The sequence below is a fragment of the Mesoplodon mirus genome, assembly GCF_964341445.2.
Source record: "Mesoplodon mirus genome assembly, chromosome: 20".
Lineage (NCBI taxonomy): Eukaryota > Metazoa > Chordata > Mammalia > Artiodactyla > Ziphiidae > Mesoplodon > Mesoplodon mirus.
Genome location: NC_138996.1, coordinates 28774953 through 28793261, shown reverse-complemented (window position 1 = coordinate 28793261; position 18309 = coordinate 28774953). Strand labels below are relative to the sequence as shown.

Sequence of the window (18309 nt, the reverse complement as noted above, 5' to 3'; positions counted from 1 at the left end):
GGTAAAAATGCCTTTTTCAATGCTGGGTGCCTTTTAAATTTCAGATACAAACATTTGAAAGTCAAGTATAGCAATTTGGTTTCAAGGGAAAGCTGCTTAAAATGAAGCAGCGTGTGAGTTGATGGGGGTTGTGTTTTCTGCCCTCCTGTAAGGGTATTTCGGTCTGCAAGAGGGTGTATAGGAAGGGGATGTGTGTTTTTCTAGAACAGCTTTTTAAAAAAGAGCCGTCTGTTAAAAGAACCAAAAACAACACCTATACATAAAATTGGGGTTAATAAATTGAACTAAATTGTAAAACACAAGATTCATCTGATTCGTTCTGCCTCCAAGAAACTGTTCACTTAACCTCAGAGAACTTATGATTTCCCCAGGCCCAAGGGTATTGAAGGTAAAACTCGGCACATTCGTCGTTCTATGAATAGTTTGTTGAAAGGAATAGACCTGTATTATCACCGTGCCCACTGTACATTTTACAGGCATGTTTGACCATTTTTATGAGTCACGGTATCTACTGCATGTGGTAGTTTTATTGGCATCTATAATTTTAACTTTAGTGTTAATTTTGGCAGTCCAGAGAACAAAAACAGGCACACTTTGGTCCTGAGGAGCAAGACTTTGAGTTAGAAAAGAGTAAATTATGAAGCCTTTATTACACGGGAAAAAATTAATAGCCAATCAATCTATTTTGCTATCCTTTTTAAAATTACAGCGTACTTTTTCCAGTTGGATGAGCATTGAACTAGTTTTCTCCAGCAAGATGGAAATAGAGGTAGACATCAGTACTATATTATGCTTTTATGCCAGAATTCTGCTGCATTGATACAGAATCAAAGAATTTGAGAGTCTGAAGGAATCTTTGAAATTATGTCATCCAAACCCTCATCTGCAGACACAGAGTGGTAATTATATTTTGTTATAAGAGACTGGGCACTTATCAAACTATCTCCTGAATGCCTTTTTATATTGGCAGTTTCCCAATGATAAATTAGTACAGTTTCAGAACTACATTTGTAAGTAGGTTGCTTTGGTTCATGAACTTCGTTAGGGTCAAAGGTAACTCTTCAATCCAGACTACAGAGTGAATTGACATTTACGATGGAAAACAGTATGTAAAAATAAAGAGGAAAACAGGATAATTCAAACGAAATGCTGGTACTTGGGGAAAAAAGATTATTTAAAGAAGGCTAAGATAGAAGATGAACTTTGAGGAACTTTCAAGGTTGTATTATAGTTTATTGTAATGTGATCCACCTGGAAAAATTACAGCTTTCCTTTTCGTATTTGATGGGTATGAAGATGGGTACTTTAAGATGAAAGGAAATAGATTTATGTTTGTCTTTCTGGTAGGTATCTTTTGGAAAGCTACGGGTATCATCTGGGAAGGGGTGAATGTAGGTTGGCATGGAAGTCACATCTTCTTAGTTGTGTCCCTCCCCCGCCCTGCCCCCCACCGTGTGTATGCAAAGGTTGGGGAGCACAGAGAACCTAAATTAGTGACTGGGGAAAATGGCATTCTTAGAGGACTGAGCTTTATTATAGTTCTTACTTTTTTTTTTTTCCTACAAAAAGAACCAAGATAGGAACAGTTTTGGAACTTGAGTGCCCAGAGGTTTGGGGGATCTAAGAGTCACTCAAATAAATTTCTTGAAAGGATGAATTATGTGAGAGAGAATTTTTTGGAAGAATTCTAACTAAAGTAACTGGCTAGAAGTTGGAAGGGAGAGTAGATAAAGGGGGTTAAATAGTAAAAATGCATGGGCATGATAAAGATATTTCTGAGGTGGAAGTCACCATCTGTAGAAGATAAAAGACAGAGGAGGTCGGCACATGCGTGATTTCTGCTTGTTGTCCCAGACCCTCCTTCTCAGTTGCCTGGCGGTGGTAATAGTCACCAGTTTGTTCCCCACAGTTGCACAAGAGTGATTTTCTAACACAAACGTGTCATGTAAGTCCCCTGTATAAACATACACAGGGTTCCTGTCAGCATAAAGGGTAAGAGCTCAGGCTTCTGGTCTATGAGAAGGCTACATTTCTCTCCATCTCACCCCCAGCCTGCTCCAGATGCGCCAGAATAGGCGCTCAGCATCCCCAGCTCAGCACGCTGTGCCGTGCCCTGCACACGCTCAGTCCCGCCTCTGGTACAGCGGCTGCATCCTTCACTCTCCTCATCACCACCAGACACATTTCTCTTTGTCCTCATACTTCTTAGCCTGACAGTAGTGCCTTACATGAAAGAAGTGTCCACATATTCACTGAGGTATTTGAAATCTAATGTGAAATGCTCTCAAAATCAACAAAGTTTACTTAGAATTGTAATGTTGTCATGCCTTCTCACATTTTAAATTCATTTAACAGAAATTTATTGAATGCCTGCTCTGTCCAAGGCACTGTGCTTGGCTTGATCTGAATGATCCTGGATTTGACAAATGTTCCCTGAGGACTGGACTTAAATGGATGTTTGTAAGAAAATAAAGCTGAAATAAAACCTATTTACCCCTGCTTTCTAGAACAATAGGACAGAATTATAGCATTTTAGAAAGAATTGGCTAGCCCACAAAGTAGCCATGAGCTTTTACAGGAGTTGTCTTTATGAACATGTTAGAACTAATTCTGGCAATAGAAAAATCCATCCTATAAATTATAGACAAGTAGCAATTCATAGTTTATGCAAAATGTGGCCGTTTCTATAGATTATGATGACCAATAATATTTTAGCAGTATTTACATTCCCTTGTTTTCTTCTTTGACCAGAAATGTGGTCCAGTTGTTGGAAGAATTTTCTAGTAGCATATTTTAAGAATGACTTGTTGGTTCCTTAAGTAGGTCTGATATAAGATCCAAAGCAAATCATTGTAAACTTGAATAAGATGTTGTGTTGATTGATACCCATAATTCCTTTTATATAGGTCTTAAATGCATGTCTTAACCCTCACTTAATGTATAATTATTTTTCTGCGGTAACTGCTATGTTTTGGGCAAAATTAATAGGGAGAGTCTTAGAAATTTCATGGTTAAGTATATTTGGTCTCATTAAATCCTTTGTTTGTTTTGCAATTATTTAGCAACATATATGAATAAAATCACAACTCTTTGAATACCCTGAGCAATTCCTTGGATTCTGATGTTGTAAATGGATATTCATTCATTCAGCAAACAGGTACTGGGTGTCTGGTGTGAGCTCTGCATTATTCCAGGTACTGAAAATGTAGGAATGTGGGGGTCACATTTCCTTCTGTCTTGGAGCTTATATTCTAGTGGGTGAGACAGACAGTATACCAGTACACACATACACACATTCAGAGAGTGAAGATAGTGACTTGGAAGGACCCTGGTACCAATTCCAGTAGCGGGGGGAGGTCCCCACTCCACCAGCAATTCTCTGACACCAGCTGAGTGTCCTACAATTCATCCCAATTCCAACACCATCTACCTGGAAAGCATCAGATCCCATGGGTTAAGGGCTCAGTCCACAGGAGTGCCCTCACCCCACCCCACCCCACCCCTGACCACAGATGCCACTCGCAAGCCCAGATTGTCACCTGTGTTCTGAAAGGCTGGTGATAGATTGGAGGCTCCCACCACCCCCTCCTTGGGTTCAGTTACTTTGCTAGAGCAGCTTACGGGGAGAAACACTTTACTTACTAGTGTGCCAGTGTATTATAAAAGAATACAAGTCAGGAAGAGCCAGGTGGAAGAAATGCATAGGGCAAGGAATAGGGAGGGGGCACGGAGCTTCCATGCCCTCCCAAGGTGCACCGCCCTCCCCAATCTCCACGTATTCAGCAACCTTGGAATCTCTCTGAACCCCATCCTTTGGGTTTTTATGGAGGCTTCATTACATAAGCATGCTTGGTTAGATCATTGGCTGTTGAGGATTGATTCAACCTCCAGCCACACTCCTCTCCCCGGCGGAGGTCAGGGGGCGGGGCTGAAAGTTCCAACCCTGTAACCACGTGGTTAGTTCTCCTGGCTATGAGCCCCCATCCTTAGGTGCGGGTCCAAAAGTCACCTCACTGATGTAACAAAGATACCTTGATCTCCCTCACCACTTAGGAAATTCCAAGGGTTTTAGGAGCCCTGTGCCAGACATGGGGATGAAGACCAAACATAGATTTCTTATTATAAACCATAGTATCCAGTAACATGAGAGAGAGTGCGCTGTGGTTTTAGGACAGCATTAGATCGGGTGCCTGGGCAGGACTTCCCGAGGAGGCCCTGTTTAAATGGAGACCCAGAGGAGGAGAAGCAGCCCGTCCTGCAGAGATCTGCGTGAGGAACATCCCAGGCAGGGGCTCAACAAAGGCGAAGGCTCTGAGTGGGGAAAAAGCTTGGTGAGTTCAAAGAACAGAGGAGGTTGTGAGCATGTTGTAGGGGGAGCGGAAGAGGGGTCGGCGGATGGTCCCAGATGTGGGTGGACGGGCTCAGGCCAGCGGAGACCCACCCGGCAAGGCGTTCCGATCTAGGCGCAGTCGGCAGTCACCGTAGGATTTCATGCAGGGAAGCGGCGTGTTTTAGGCTTTTCTAAGAAGACTGCTCTGTGGAGAAGGGAGTGTTGGGTAGGAGAGAGGGCTGGGAGGCATCAAGCCATTGTCATGGGCCAGGTGAGGGGGGACAGTGGCCTGGGGTAGGGGTCGCATGGCAGATGGAGTGGAGGGAAGAGACCCAGGAAGCATGTGGGTGTAGAGGAGACAGGATGGCCGGTGGGGTGGGACGGGACTGAGAAGTCATTTATGTTAGTGCAGTATAAAAACAAGACGACGGGCTTCCCTGGTGGCGCAGTGGTTGAGGGTCCGCCTGCCGATGCAGGGGACGCGGGTTCGTGCCTCGGTCCGGGAGGATCCCACATGCCGTGGAGCGGCTGGGCCCGTGAGCCATGGCCGCTGAGCCTGCACTTCCGGAGCCTGTGCTTTGCAACGGGAGAGGCCACAACAGTGAGAGGCCCGCGTACCGCAAAAAAAATAAAATAAAATAAAAACAAGAGGACGTGGAGATGGTCACTTAGAGCATCCAAATTCCATTTGGTTCTCTCTCCTGAGTTAAATGTTATTCCACATATTCAGTATTATAGTGAAACTGAGCTTTTTCAATACCAACGTGTTTCAGAGACACTTAAAGCTTACTTGCCTCTTACAGTTGGCTGCAATGACTGAAAAGAAATTAACTTAGAAGATCAGTAAATGTTTGATATTTGTTAGTTAAACTAAACAAAGAATTTCAGCTAACAGCATAAGGACAAGCATGACCTAAACTCGTTAATTTTGCTAATAGTCTTTCCTTTTTTACAGAAAGCTCAAGTTCCCTATAACCTATACAAAATTAGAAAATAGACCTGCATTATTTTTAAAAATCCTATTTAGTATTTTTGTATCTTTAGTCTTCTGAGAAGTCCATAAGTATGATAGGCAAATTCTAGAAGGTGTTACCCTCCCAAATGATGCACAGGTCCAAAGGTACTGGAACATGCTTTGATCCCCATCCCCCGCCCTTGTTAGCTGACCCCATTGTCCTTTTCATCTGACTTATGAAATTATTCCAGGGACTTCCCTGGAGGTCCAGTGGTTAAGATGCCCTGCTTCCCAGCCGCATAGCACAGGGAGATCAGCTCGGTGCTTTGTGACCACCTAGAGGGGTGGGATAGGGAGGGTGGGAGGGAGACGCAAGAGGGAGGAGATATGGGGATATATGTGTACGTATAGCTGATTCACTTTGTTATAAAGCAGAAACTAACACACCCTTGTAAAGCAATTATACTCCAATAAAGATATTAAAAAAAAAAAAAAGATGCCATGCTTCCACTGCAGGGGGGCATGGGTTCCATCCCTGGTCAGGGAACTAAGATCCCACATGCCGCGTGGCATGGCCAAAAAAAAAAAATTCCGGGTGACTTTGAAGTCCACGTAACCAACCTAGCAACTCTTAAGAAACCTGCCTCACTGCGGCTCATCCTGTCCTGTAGAAGGTGGAGGGACAGAGAAGGATCCACAGGAGAGATCTTTAGAGTGGCTAAGGCTGAGCTACGCAGCCACCATGGGGAGGGGAGATTTGAACATGAGTAGCTCCAAACACACCCCTCTACTGCATCTCACAACCACCATTAGTTCATCCTTTACACAGAAGCCTTTAGAAATCGGTTGTGTTTGAATGAAGGGTACAACAGTTTTTCAAAGATTTAAATACACTCTTCTAGGCAGTAGCAAGCTTGCCTACTGAGGTGGTCACAGTCCACATAATTCTGTCATTTTTCAGTCACCAATATGAATTGAGCCTCACCAACCAGTGAGTGAAACTCACATCCTCAGCAGCAGCCCAAAATTCCGTGTTCCAGCTTCTGCCCTCTGCTACCCCAACAGATATTTGTGAGCATTTCTCAGAGGTCTATCTCTTTTTGAGACTTACATCCCATAGGCCCTGGCAGTCTGTGGGTTCTAAGTTAGGTCAGTTCCTGGTTTCTGCTGTTCTGGATTTGTGTATTTCCCCCCTCTCTCTGGCTGTTGAGGAAGCGTCTCCCTCTTGTCAGACCCATCTTACAGAGAATGGAGCCACAGCAGAGCTGACTGGAGCCCCAAGGGATGCAGGAAAGAGGGGAGCACTGGACTGAGCTGGCCCTGGGGATGAGGGGGGGTCAGGCTTCAGCCTTTGACACTGGGGTCCTGCTGCTGCATCTGGTGCACCTGTTAGACTTACCCCCTCAGCTGGTGGTTTCCATTCCCAGGTGCTGTTGCCTGGTTTTATCCATCAAACCATTTCCCATCCAGTCCATCAAAGCAGGGTTCACGTTCTTTCTCAAAGGGCCTCAGGATTCCCCCATCAAACTAAGAGTTGTGGCTGGGTGCAGTAGGCTGGTCCACCCCAGAGCACCCAGACACCTTCCTGGAGGGTGCTGCTTAATGCCACAGGTTGGCCCAAGTCCAGTTCTGGTTAGTCACGGTGATTTATAACAAGAGTGAAATCATACTTGGAAAGAAGAGGAAAGATGATGTAAATCCATGTGGGGAAGAAGCTTAGAAGCTCACAGATTTTCTACTCTGCTGATGGCTTCACCCCCTTTCGGAATGGCCTTTCTCAAGTGAAACCTTACAGAACCCCAAGGAGGAAACAGGTGGCACCCAGATGTCAGGAGCAGATTTCCCTGCCCTCCCACCCCTCCCTCTGCTGGGGGCACCCCTCCCTCCCCCCAGAAGCCTCTCCGGGGAATGCTAGGGATCCTTCCTTGGAACATGACTTGAAAATCACCACACTGTGACGCCAAGATTGCAGAAAGGAAGGCGGTTATGTGCCTTGAGTGTTGCCGTCTCCCCAAGAGCCACGTCTGCCCCTGGCTTCTGGGTCTGCAGCCTCCCCCCACCTGCATTGGCTCTTTCAGATGCAAACGTGTGCAGGATGCCAGAGCCCCTCCTGGGCGGTAAGATCGTCCTCCACGTGGCCACCGGAGTCCTCTTCTTGAAATTCATATCTGACAGTGTCATGCCTTAAATTCCTTCTCTGGCGCACCATCCTCCATAGAATCAAGGCCTTGGGCACTCAGCTCTTTGCTGATAATAGTCCCTATATACCTGTCCCCTTTCTCTGCTGCTCCCCAGAAAATACCCCTACGCCCCACAGCCACCCGGCACCCTCCCACTTCAGCACCGGATTCAGGCTGCACGACCTTGGTAAAACCTCCTCTCACTTCCGGGTTCTAAGCTCCGTCCTCACCTCTGGCTGGTGTACATCTCTCTACCCTCTCCGCCCCAGAGTTTATTTTTCAGCCTTCTCTGGTGCACGATGAACGTTGGTCTGTCTCCTCCGCTTAAATGGAAACTCCTTGAGGGCAGAGATGTTGGTGGGAGGGGGCTTATTCACTTTCCCAAGTGACTCCCAAGCCCCCAGCAGATGCCTGGGGCAAAGGGCACCCAGCGTTTGAATGAATGAATCCTCAAGTCCCCACAAGTGCATTTGTCGAGATGTGAATGACAGTTATTAAACAAATCAGCTCCGAGTTAATAAAAGCAGAGATCATTTGAAGAGGCTCCGTTGTTGCAAGCCTTTCAGTAGCAAGTCTATTTACACGAGATCTCAGGTTTTAAACGCAGGTCTTTGTGGAAGCGATTGAAGCTTCCGCCGTTCTGTGCACGTCTTTCCACCTGAGTGGACGTGGCTGTAACGCACCTCAGTGTTGAGGGTTGGTTGTATTCATTGCACAAGGAACAGGTGAGAGTCACGGGAGAGGCGCGTGTGTGTGGAGGTGTGTGTGTGGCAAGTGGCTGGGTCTTAATGAACCACTTACTTGAAAATTGTCTTTCTGCAGGTGATGTGTCACCAATCAGTATGTCTCCCATCAGTCAATCTCAGTTTATCCCACTCGGGGAAATCCTTTGCTTGGCCATCTCCGCAATGAACTCGGCAAGAAAACCTGTCACCCAAGAAGCACTGACGGAGCACCTGACCACCTGTTTCCCAGGTAACAAGAAAAGAATGAGGCGCTTCCCAAATGGATGCGTGCTCTGGCTTCCCGTGTTTAAGTTCAATAGGAAAAGAAAAATCTTTTACAAAACTGACCAGTAACTTTTCTTAGTTCTGTAATTAAAAACCAAGGCACTAGTGTCACTTCAAAAATAATTTGCCTTCTTCAGCTGTAATAGTTTTTAATTGGCACTGAGGGAAAGAAATTAAATCAGAATCCTTGAAGAATTCTGTGAAAAACGACCACAATTCCATTTAACCTTTACACCACAACCTTCTTAAAGTATGTGAACATCTTCATTCATGGGACCGGGTCAGAAACAACTGAAAATTTGAGTCCTAAGGGATTCAGCTACAAAGAGAGTAATGTCAAAAATAAACATTATCTTGCATGCTCATGTCACGGCCTGATGAGTTTTAAGAGTATGCTATTTGATAAATTAAACTGACCTTATTTTAAAAGAAAAAAATGAAATAAAATGGTTCTTTTTCCTTTTAAAATTTTTTTAATTTTTAAATTTTTTTATTGGAGTATAGTTAATTTACAATGTTGTGTTAGTTTCAAGTGTACAGCAAAGTGATTCTCTCTCTCTCTCTCTCTCTCTCTCTATATATATATATATATATATATATTCTTTTTCAGATTATTTTCCATTATAGGTTATTATCCTATATTGAGTGTAGTTCCCTGTGCTATACAGCAGGTCGCTGTTGTTTACCTATTTTGTATATTGTAGTGTGTATATGTTATTGCCAAACTCATAATTTATCTCTGCCACCCCCCCAGCCGCTGCTATCCCCTTTAGTAACCGTAAGTTTGTTTTCTATGTCTTTGAGTCTGTTTCTGTTTTGTAAATACGTTCATTTGTATCCTTTTTTTTGATTCCACATATAAGTAGTATTGATATACATATATCTGTCTTTCTCTGTCTGACTTATTTCAGTTAGTATGATAATCTCTAGGTCCATCCATGTTGCTGCAAATGGCATTATTTCATTCTTTTTAACAGCTGAGTAATATTCTATTGGGAGAAAATACAGACACACACACACATCTTCTTTATCCATTCATCTGTCGATGGACACTTAGGTTGTTTTCACATCTTGGCTATTGTAAATAGTGCTGCTGTGGCCATTGGAGTTCATGTATCTTTTCAAGTTAGAATTTTCTGCAGGTATATGCCCAGGAGTGGGATTGCAGGATCGTCTTTTTCTCTTAAGTATTATAAAAAGAAGATAATAGCCCAGCCACTGTATGAATAGTATCTGATGCCTCCAGTGCTAGAAGATGTTAGGAGTGGTGATAAGCTGAGGAATTCTCATGTCCTGTCTCAAAAGAAGCAGCCCACTACTCAGCTCCAGTGTATTGTATCCGCCCCCCCAAAAAATACAGAACCCTGCCAGAGTTGCCAAATCTTCTAATTTTTTTTTTTTTTTTTTTTTTTTTTGTGGTACGCGGGCCTCTCACTGCTGTGGCCTCTCCCGTTGTGGAGCACAGGCTCCGGATGCACAGGCTCAGCAGCCATGGCTCACGGGCCCAGCCGCTCCGCGGCATGTGGGATCTTCCCGGACCGGGGCACGAACCCATGTCCCCTGCATCGGCAGGCGGACTCTCAACCACTGCGCCACCAGGGAAGCCCTCTTCTAATTTTTTAAGACAATCTGGGAATACAGTTTTATGTGAAATCTATAAATTTCCTTAAATAATGGCAATTTGCATGTGTGTGTGTATTTTAACATGTGTATGCTGACGACATACAAGTCGAATAAAACACATTATTGGGCCACCAGTTTGCCAACTTGGCCTGATCTCAACCCATACCTAGCTTGAAACAGAGCTTACGTTAAAAATGAGCGACAAACACTTGACATATTTTTCATTCGACCTAGAAGAGACCTTAAACCTCAGTAAAATGAGCTGTGGGCTGCATTTGTTAGCTTTTGCTACACAAATGCTGGGTAACAGTTACAGAACATCAGTGATGTATAACAATGAACATTTATTTAGCTCGTGGGTCTGTGGGTTCTCCACGAGTCAGCTGGTCCAGGCTGGAACTTGCCAGGTGACTGTTCCACCTGTACTCCGTCCTCTTTGGAGAAGGGGACCTATTCTGCTCGTTGGGGTGGCAGAGGCCCAAGAGAGCAAGTCCAGGGGCTCTGGGGCTCTTCAGACCTCTGGTCATGCCACGCCCACTAACATTTCATTGACCAAAGCAAACCTGGCCAAACTCAAAGTCAAGGTGTAGGGAAATGCAGCCCACCCATGGGGAGATGGCAGAGGGACTACTTTTAAATAGTCACCCACCATGTTGAGTCTCCCCACTTTTCCTGTTGCCCCAAAGGAACTTTATATTTCTCTCCCAGTGATTTTTTTTCCTCCTTTTGGGGTTTTCTAATTATCACCTTTGAACAACACGGGTTAGAACTGTGCAAGCCCATTTATCCTTGAATTTTTTTCAATCAATCTAGTATCTGTATTTTCCTTTCATAGATCTTTAAATTAACTAAGGGTAAGGAATGTTTGTGTTCAATTAGAGATCACAATATGTGGAATCAAAACCAGACTATCTCAGCTTCCTGCCCTTGGGTGAGTCATTTATCAATTCCTCTGTTTTTGAGGCAGAGATAGCAGTACCCGGATTTTTGACCACGAGGGGGTCGGTGCCCCTAACCCCTGCGTTGTTCAGGTGTCAACTGTAATACGTTTTGAAATTACATGTACTCTTTAAAAGCTCTGACATGAGCCCACCCCTTCAACCTATTGATTATCTTAAATTTTCTAACATTTTATTATCTCTGAATATGCTTCACTGTCTGTCTGTTTTTCTCTGTTAACTTCCAGGCAACTCCTTTTCCGTTCAATAGTAAGATAAGAGAATCCCAGGTGAGATTACTTAAGGGGACAAATGTGTTCATGAACTAATGCTCTTGTGAAGGAAGGCTGTTCTTTTCGGCCTTTTACCTGGGTAGCTTCTTCTGACATCGAACATCCCAGCTGCTTTTAAAATCCCTCTGTTTTTATGTAGGTTCATGAGAGATCCCATAGCTTTTCCAAACTTGGTTACATATCTCCCATTACAGGGCCATAAAATAGAGAACAGAGGGTTTCCCTGGTGGTGCAGTGGTTAAGAATCTGCCTGCCAATGCAGGGGACACGGGTTTGAGCCCTGGTCTGCGAAGATCCCACATGCCGTGGAGCAACTAAGCCCGTGCCCCATGACTACTGAGCCTGCGCTCTAGAGCCCATGAGCCACAACTACTGAAGCCCGCAAGCCACAACTACTGAAGCCCGTGCGCCTAGAGTCTGTGCTCCGCAACAAGAGAAGCCACCGCAATGAGAAGCCTGCGCACCACAACAAGAGTAGCACCCGCTCGCCACAACTAGAGAAAGCCTACGTGCAGCAACAAAGACCCAGCGCAGCCAAAAATAAATAAAATAAATTAATTTAAAAAAATAGAGAACAGAAAGAACACAGAGCGAGTATGTAATAGGTAATTGTGGGTCACTGCCAGACAGCTGCTAACAGTATCACTAAGTTGGAATATTTTGTAGAGAAATCCATAGAACAACTCTTTGCTAGTTTTTATAGTAAGTGACCCTAAATCCCAAGGCCTTGCATTCAGATGGACCAAGAGGAGCTAACAACCTTTTTCATATGATAATTTATTGGTCAACCCTAGAAGTTTGCAAGGACACCATACAAACCTGAGTCTAGGGCAGGGCTTGGCAGACTATGGCCTGCAGGCTGTGTGTGGCCCTCCACTTGTTTTTGTAAATAAAGGCTTATTGGAACACAGCCACACCTGTTTGTTTATATATTGTTTTTGGCTCCTTAGGCTACAGTTACAGAGTTGAATAGTGGCAACTGGGAGATCATATGGCTCATCAAGCCTGAAATAGTTATTACTGTCTGGCTCTTTACAGAAAAACTTTGCCAACCACTGGTTTAGGGCAAGGTGGTAATTATTTAAAACTTTGTTCAGCAGTAGCTCTGTATTTTAAACTACTATTTCCCGAAATGAAGTTTTGTTTCCTGCCTGCCTTCCTTCTTTTCTTCTTTTCTTATCTCTCTTCCTCCTTTTTTCTTTTTTTCCTTTGATTTTCTGCTTTTCTTTTGCTATCATTTAAGTTACTTCAGAACAGAACAATTTAGAAAACTTAATACTGTTCAACTTCTGTTTGAAAAATGTATTTCAGTGCAATTCTAAAACTTTGGAAGGATTCAAATATAATTTTTTTTTGTTTTTTAAAGGTAACACTATTTACTTTTTATTATTTTACTACTTGAAAATAAAGTTTTGAAGTCTAACTTAATATTATTAAAACATTCAAACTCTTATTTTTAATGCATATGTTATAAATAGAAAGAATAGTCTAGATTTTGGCCTCTTCCTGTTTTGGACATCCATATTCTAAAGAAAGTTTTTATTAAAAAGTCTTCTAGTAAAAATGTCTGATATGCTGATACTTAAAGCTTTTTATCATCTTTTTATATTGGTTAAATTTTTTTTTTTTTTTTGCTGTACGCGGGCCTCTCACTGTTGTGGCCTCTCCCGTTGCAGAGCGCAGGCTCCAGATGCGCAGGCTCAGTGGCCATGGCTCATGGGCCCAGCCGGTCCGCGGCATGTGGGATCTTCCCAGACCGGGGCATGAACCCATGTCCCCTGCATCGGCAGGCGGACTCTCAACCACTGCGCCACCAGGGAAGCCCAGCTTTCCTTTTTTGCAACAGCGTAGTAAACCAGTCAATTATGAATTCTTCTAAATGAGCCTTACCATTTTTTAAAAATTTCTGTGTGACTAGTGCCCCCTGAGGTTGCTCAGCAGAAGCAGACCATTAGTAGGGTTACCAGCAGGGGCATAGAAGCCTCTTTTAAGTCGTTCCTCTTATGTGCAAGCATTTTCTGTATTATGTTGGCTCTCACGAATTGCAAATATATAGCTTGGGTTGTATCACTAATTCAATTGGCACTCATTTTTGCTTTGTACAGAAACTACCTTAAATTTTTTTTTAATTTGTTATTATACCAGCCTTAAAAACCAACATACATTTGCATAAAAACCAACATACGTTGCTCAAGAGTAGAACCTTAGACAAAAAGGAAACCATGCAGCTCAAAAACTAAATAATTATATTAAACAATACATCATTCAGAAGCAGTATTATCTTTTCTGCCTTGATCACAATGGGTGCCTTCTGAAGAGGGTAACAAAAATGGGTATGTAACTTACTCATACATGGACTCTCTCCCCTTGAGAACTGCAGGCCGTTTCTAGTGTTTTTGTATTTCACTTTCATAGTTTTGGAAGGATTGGGGGAGCCTAAACTTCTCAGCTTACCCAGCTGTTCTAGGCTGTTACACAATGTTCTTTGAAGGTATTGGGGGTTTCCATGGATCCTGACCCAAAGTTGAGACTACTGATAGCTAACATTTATGAGCACTCACTGTGTCAAGCACTGTTCTTCATACACCGAACTCATTTAAACTCACAACAACCCTCTGAAGGTAGGCACTGTTATTGTCCACATTTTGATGACAGTCAGTAGAGGCTCAGAGAGGTTAAGCGAGTTGCCTAAGGTGATACCAGCTGTAGTAGTTCTCTAAGACAGTCATAACCAAGTACACGTGGCTCGTCTTACAGTTCTGGACGCTACAAGTCCCAAATCAAAGTATCAGCAGAGTTGGTTGGTTTCTTCTGAGGGCTGTGAGGGGAGAATCTGTCCCAGCCTCTCCCCTTGGCTAGTAGTTAGCTGCCTTCTACCAGGGTCTCTTCACATCGTCTTTTCTCTGTGATGTCTCTATGTCCAAATTTCCCCTTGTCATAGTGGCTTAGGGCTCACTCTAATGACCTCATTTTAACTTGATTATCTCTAGAAAGACCACATGTCTAAATAAGGTCACATTCTGGGGTACTGGGGTTTAGGACTTAAACATATGAATGGGGGGTGGCGCGCTTTCAGTCTCCACTGAAATTGCCATTTTTGTGGGTCAGACACGGTTGAATATTGCCAGGATGATTCAACCTGACCTATTTCCAAATGACATCATTCAGGTCAGTCTTAGAAATATTATCACCCTTGATTTGCCTGGCCCTGAGGAAGGGAGAATACTAAAGAAATAAAGTAAATGCTCTACAGCCTAGAGAATTTATACTCTCTTAAGAATGTATGTTCTTAATTATCTCAAAGTAGACACTGCTTAAACGTGCACACAAAACCCTTTGAAAAGAATGTCAGTCCCCGTACAAAGGAATATCGGTGATTTTTTTCTGGAATTTCTATTCTAGCAAAGGCAGCAGTTTGGGACTCAGTGACCAGATAGATGTGGAGCCTCTAAGCTTTCACTGGTGCATTCATTAGAGCTCTCTGGTTATGAATCCGAGAAACCACCTCCATCCTGCTGGCTCACGCCAACAAGGATGAAGTTCTCACCTGAATTCCACCAATCACTTTCAAATTTGAAGGTGATGATTTCAAAATTGGAGAGTACATCCTAAACAATGGTCAAGTCTAGTCGCCCTTTGATATAATTTACAAAATTAAGTTTATTAAGTAAACTTAATCTTAAGATGAGTGTATGGAGTAACTCCAAGTGTACGTGGTAGCCTCTATGTATTTTAGATTTGTTTTTCAATGCCAAGATGGCTATTTCAACCCTGTTTCCCTAGTTGCTTTTATTGGAAAAGTCTTTTTTGTAAATTTATATATACCGAAAATGTTTTTTCTTCATTTAAAAATATTCTGTCTTTGGGAATTCCCTGGCAGTCCAGTGGTTAGGACTCAGTGCTTCCACTGCAGGGGGCACGGGTTCAATCTCTGGTTGGGGAAGTAAGATCCCACATGCCGGGAGGCCAAAAACAAAATTCTGTCTTTAACGATTCAGTTCAGTAAAGGTTTTTAACAACAGTAGCCACCTAACCCCATCTATCATCCATGTCTCTCTTCCCAGCCTTTATACTTTCCTGTTCTGTTGGTACTAATATTCCATAAGAGTTATCAGAGAAAACTAGGATTCACACTAAACTCAATGAACACATGTGAATCCTGCTTAGTTTCTGTATGATACTACTTAGAGGCTTGCAAAATTAGTTAGATTCTGTTTTAGTCGGTTCGGGCTACTGTAACAAAATACCATGGACTGGGTGGCTGAAACAACAGACATTTATTTCTCACAATTCTGGGGGTGGGGAAGTCCAAGATCAAGGCACCTGCAGATTTGGTGTCAGGTGAGAGCCCTCTTCCTGTTGTGCGGACAGCCATACCCTCAAGTCACACAGAGAGAAAGAGAGAGAGAGAGAGAGAGAGAGGGCTTAGCCTCTTCCTCTTCTCATAACGCCACATCACAGAGGCTGCACGCTCATGACCTCATCTAAATAAACCTCATCACCTCCCAAACACCCCACGTCCTATTACTGTCACATTGGGGTTCGGGGCTTGAACGTGGGGATCGGGTCGGCAGGGGGACCATTCAGTCCAGAGCATGCTTGGAAAACTCCGGAATCAACCACACGTCCCCTCTTCATTCTCACGAGTGTGTCCTTTGGGTTTCAGGTGTTCCCACCCCAAGCCAAGAAATCCTCCGGCATACGCTGAACACGCTGGTCCGGGAGCGGAAGATCTACCCGACTCCAGATGGCTACTTCATCGTAACCCCACAGACTTATTTCATAACTCCTTCCCTCATAAGAACTAACAGTAAATGGTACCATTTGGATGAGAGGATACCTGACAGGTCTCAGTGTACCTCTCCCCAGCCCGGGACCATCACGCCCTCTGCCTCAGGCTGCGTCAGGGAAAGAACGTTGCCCAGGAACCACTGCGACTCTTGCCACTGCTGCAGGGAAGATGTGCATGGCGTGCACACGGCCACCCTGCAGAGGAAGCCCGCCAAGGACTGCAAAGACCCATACTGCCCTCCTTCCCTCTTCCAGGTGCCACCCACTGAAAAGAGCAAAAGTACTGTCAACTTTTCATATAAGACGGAAACTCTCTCCAAACCTAAAGATAGTGAAAAGCAGTCCAAAAAATTCGGGCTCAAGTTATTCCGGCTCAGTTTTAAAAAAGACAAGACCAAACAGCTAGCCAATTTTTCCGCCCAGTTTCCTCCCGAAGAGTGGCCCCTGCGAGATGAGGACACGCCAGCTACTATCCCTCGGGAGGTGGAAATGGAGATCATTCGGCGTATTAACCCAGACTTGACCGTGGAAAATGTCATGAGGCACACTGCACTAATGAAGAAACTTGAAGAAGAGAAAGCGCATAGGAGTAAAGCCGGGTCCTCCGCCCATCACAGCGGAAGAAGTAAAAAGAGTCGGACTCATCGCAAGTCTCACGGGAAGTCTCGGTCGCACAGCAAGACACGAGTGTCCAAAGGAGACCCGTCAGATGGTTCCCATCTGGACATCCCGGGTGAAAGAGAGTATGACTTTTGCGATCCTCTTACCAGGGCTCCCCGGGAAGGCTGCTTCATCATCGAACACAAAGGTGATAACTTCATCATGCATAGCAATGCAAACGTGATTGAGTCTCATTTCCCCATGACTCCAGAATGGGACGTGTCTGGGGAACTGGCCAAAAGGAGAACTGAGATGCCTTTTCCTGAGCCTTCCAGGGGAAGCTCCCACTCAAAAGTGCACCGAAGCCACAGCCATACCCAGGACCGAAGGTCCAGGAATGAGAGATCCAACAAGGCCAAGGAGAGGTCCAGATCCATGGATAACTCCAAAGGTCCTCTGGGTGCTTCTTCCCTGGGGATGCCTGAAGACCTGGCTGAAGGCTGTAGCCAAGATGACCAGACCCCCAGCCAATCCTACATTGATGACAGTACTTTAAGGCCTACACAGACTGTCAGTCATCAAAGGGCTCACATTTCATCCACAAGCTACAAAGAGGTGTGTATTCCAGAAATAGTCAGTGGCAGCAAGGAACCTCCCAGTGTTTGCAGCCTCTTGGAGCCAGGCAAACCGCCCGAGAGTTTGCCATCCTTTGGTGAACTCAACTCTTGTCCAACAAAAACAGCTGCAGATGACTATTTCCAGTGTAACACCTCCAGCGAGACGGTGCTCACGGTGCCGTCACCTCTGGGAAAGAACAAAGAGGACCATGACACTCTGACCCTGGCGGAAGGGGTGAAAAAGCTGCCTCTGTCGGACAGGCAGGCCCCACATCCCTCCAGGGAGCCTGTAGGACACAAGGAGGAGTCGCCAAAGGGGCCGGGTGGGGGCTCAGTGGCTTCGGGCGCTGTGGCCGAAGGGATTGCCAATGGACGCCTCATCCAGCATCACAGTGCCGAGCCCAGCAGCCTGGACAAGAGGAAAGAGATATTCAGCAAAGACACACTGTTCAAACCTCTTCACAGCACCTTGTCTGTAAACAGCTATCACAAATCAAGCCTGTCCATCCTCAAATCTCACCCGAAGACACCTGCGGACACACTGCCAGGCCGATGTGAGAAACTGGAGCCGTCCCTAGGGACCTCGGCTGCACAAGCCATGCCAGCTTCCCAGCGTCAGCAGGAGTCAGTGGGGAACCAGGAGGCCTCTTTTGACTATTACAACGTTTCTGATGATGATGAGTCTGAGGAAGGGGCAAACAAGAACACAGAGGAGGAGAAAAACAGAGACGATGTGGGCACCATGCAGTGGCTCCTGGAAAGGGAGAAGGAAAGAGACTTGCAGAGGAAATTTGAGAAGAACCTCACCCTCCTTGCCCCAAAGGAAACCGACAGCAGCAGCAACCAGAGGGCCACCCATTCAGCGCGTCTGGACAGCATGGACAGCAGCAGTATCACGGTGGACAGTGGATTCAACTCCCCACGGTAGGAAGAGGCATCTCTCTGCACACACATACACCTACCGGGGCCTGG

The 18309-nt window shown here is 44.7% G+C and overlaps 1 protein-coding gene across 4 annotated transcripts in view; it reads left to right on the top strand.

The window, feature by feature from the left end:
* STOX2 (storkhead box 2) overlaps positions 1–18309 on the top strand; it is a 199805-nt gene that overhangs the window by 173949 nt on the left and 7547 nt on the right. For all 4 annotated transcript variants that reach the window (XM_082608395.1, XM_082608396.1, XM_082608398.1 and 1 more), the window contains 2 exons: positions 8288–8440; positions 15996–18261. In XM_082608395.1, coding sequence (XP_082464521.1) covers positions 8288–8440; positions 15996–18261 — 2419 coding nt within the window. The remainder of the gene's footprint in view (positions 1–8287; positions 8441–15995; positions 18262–18309) is intronic.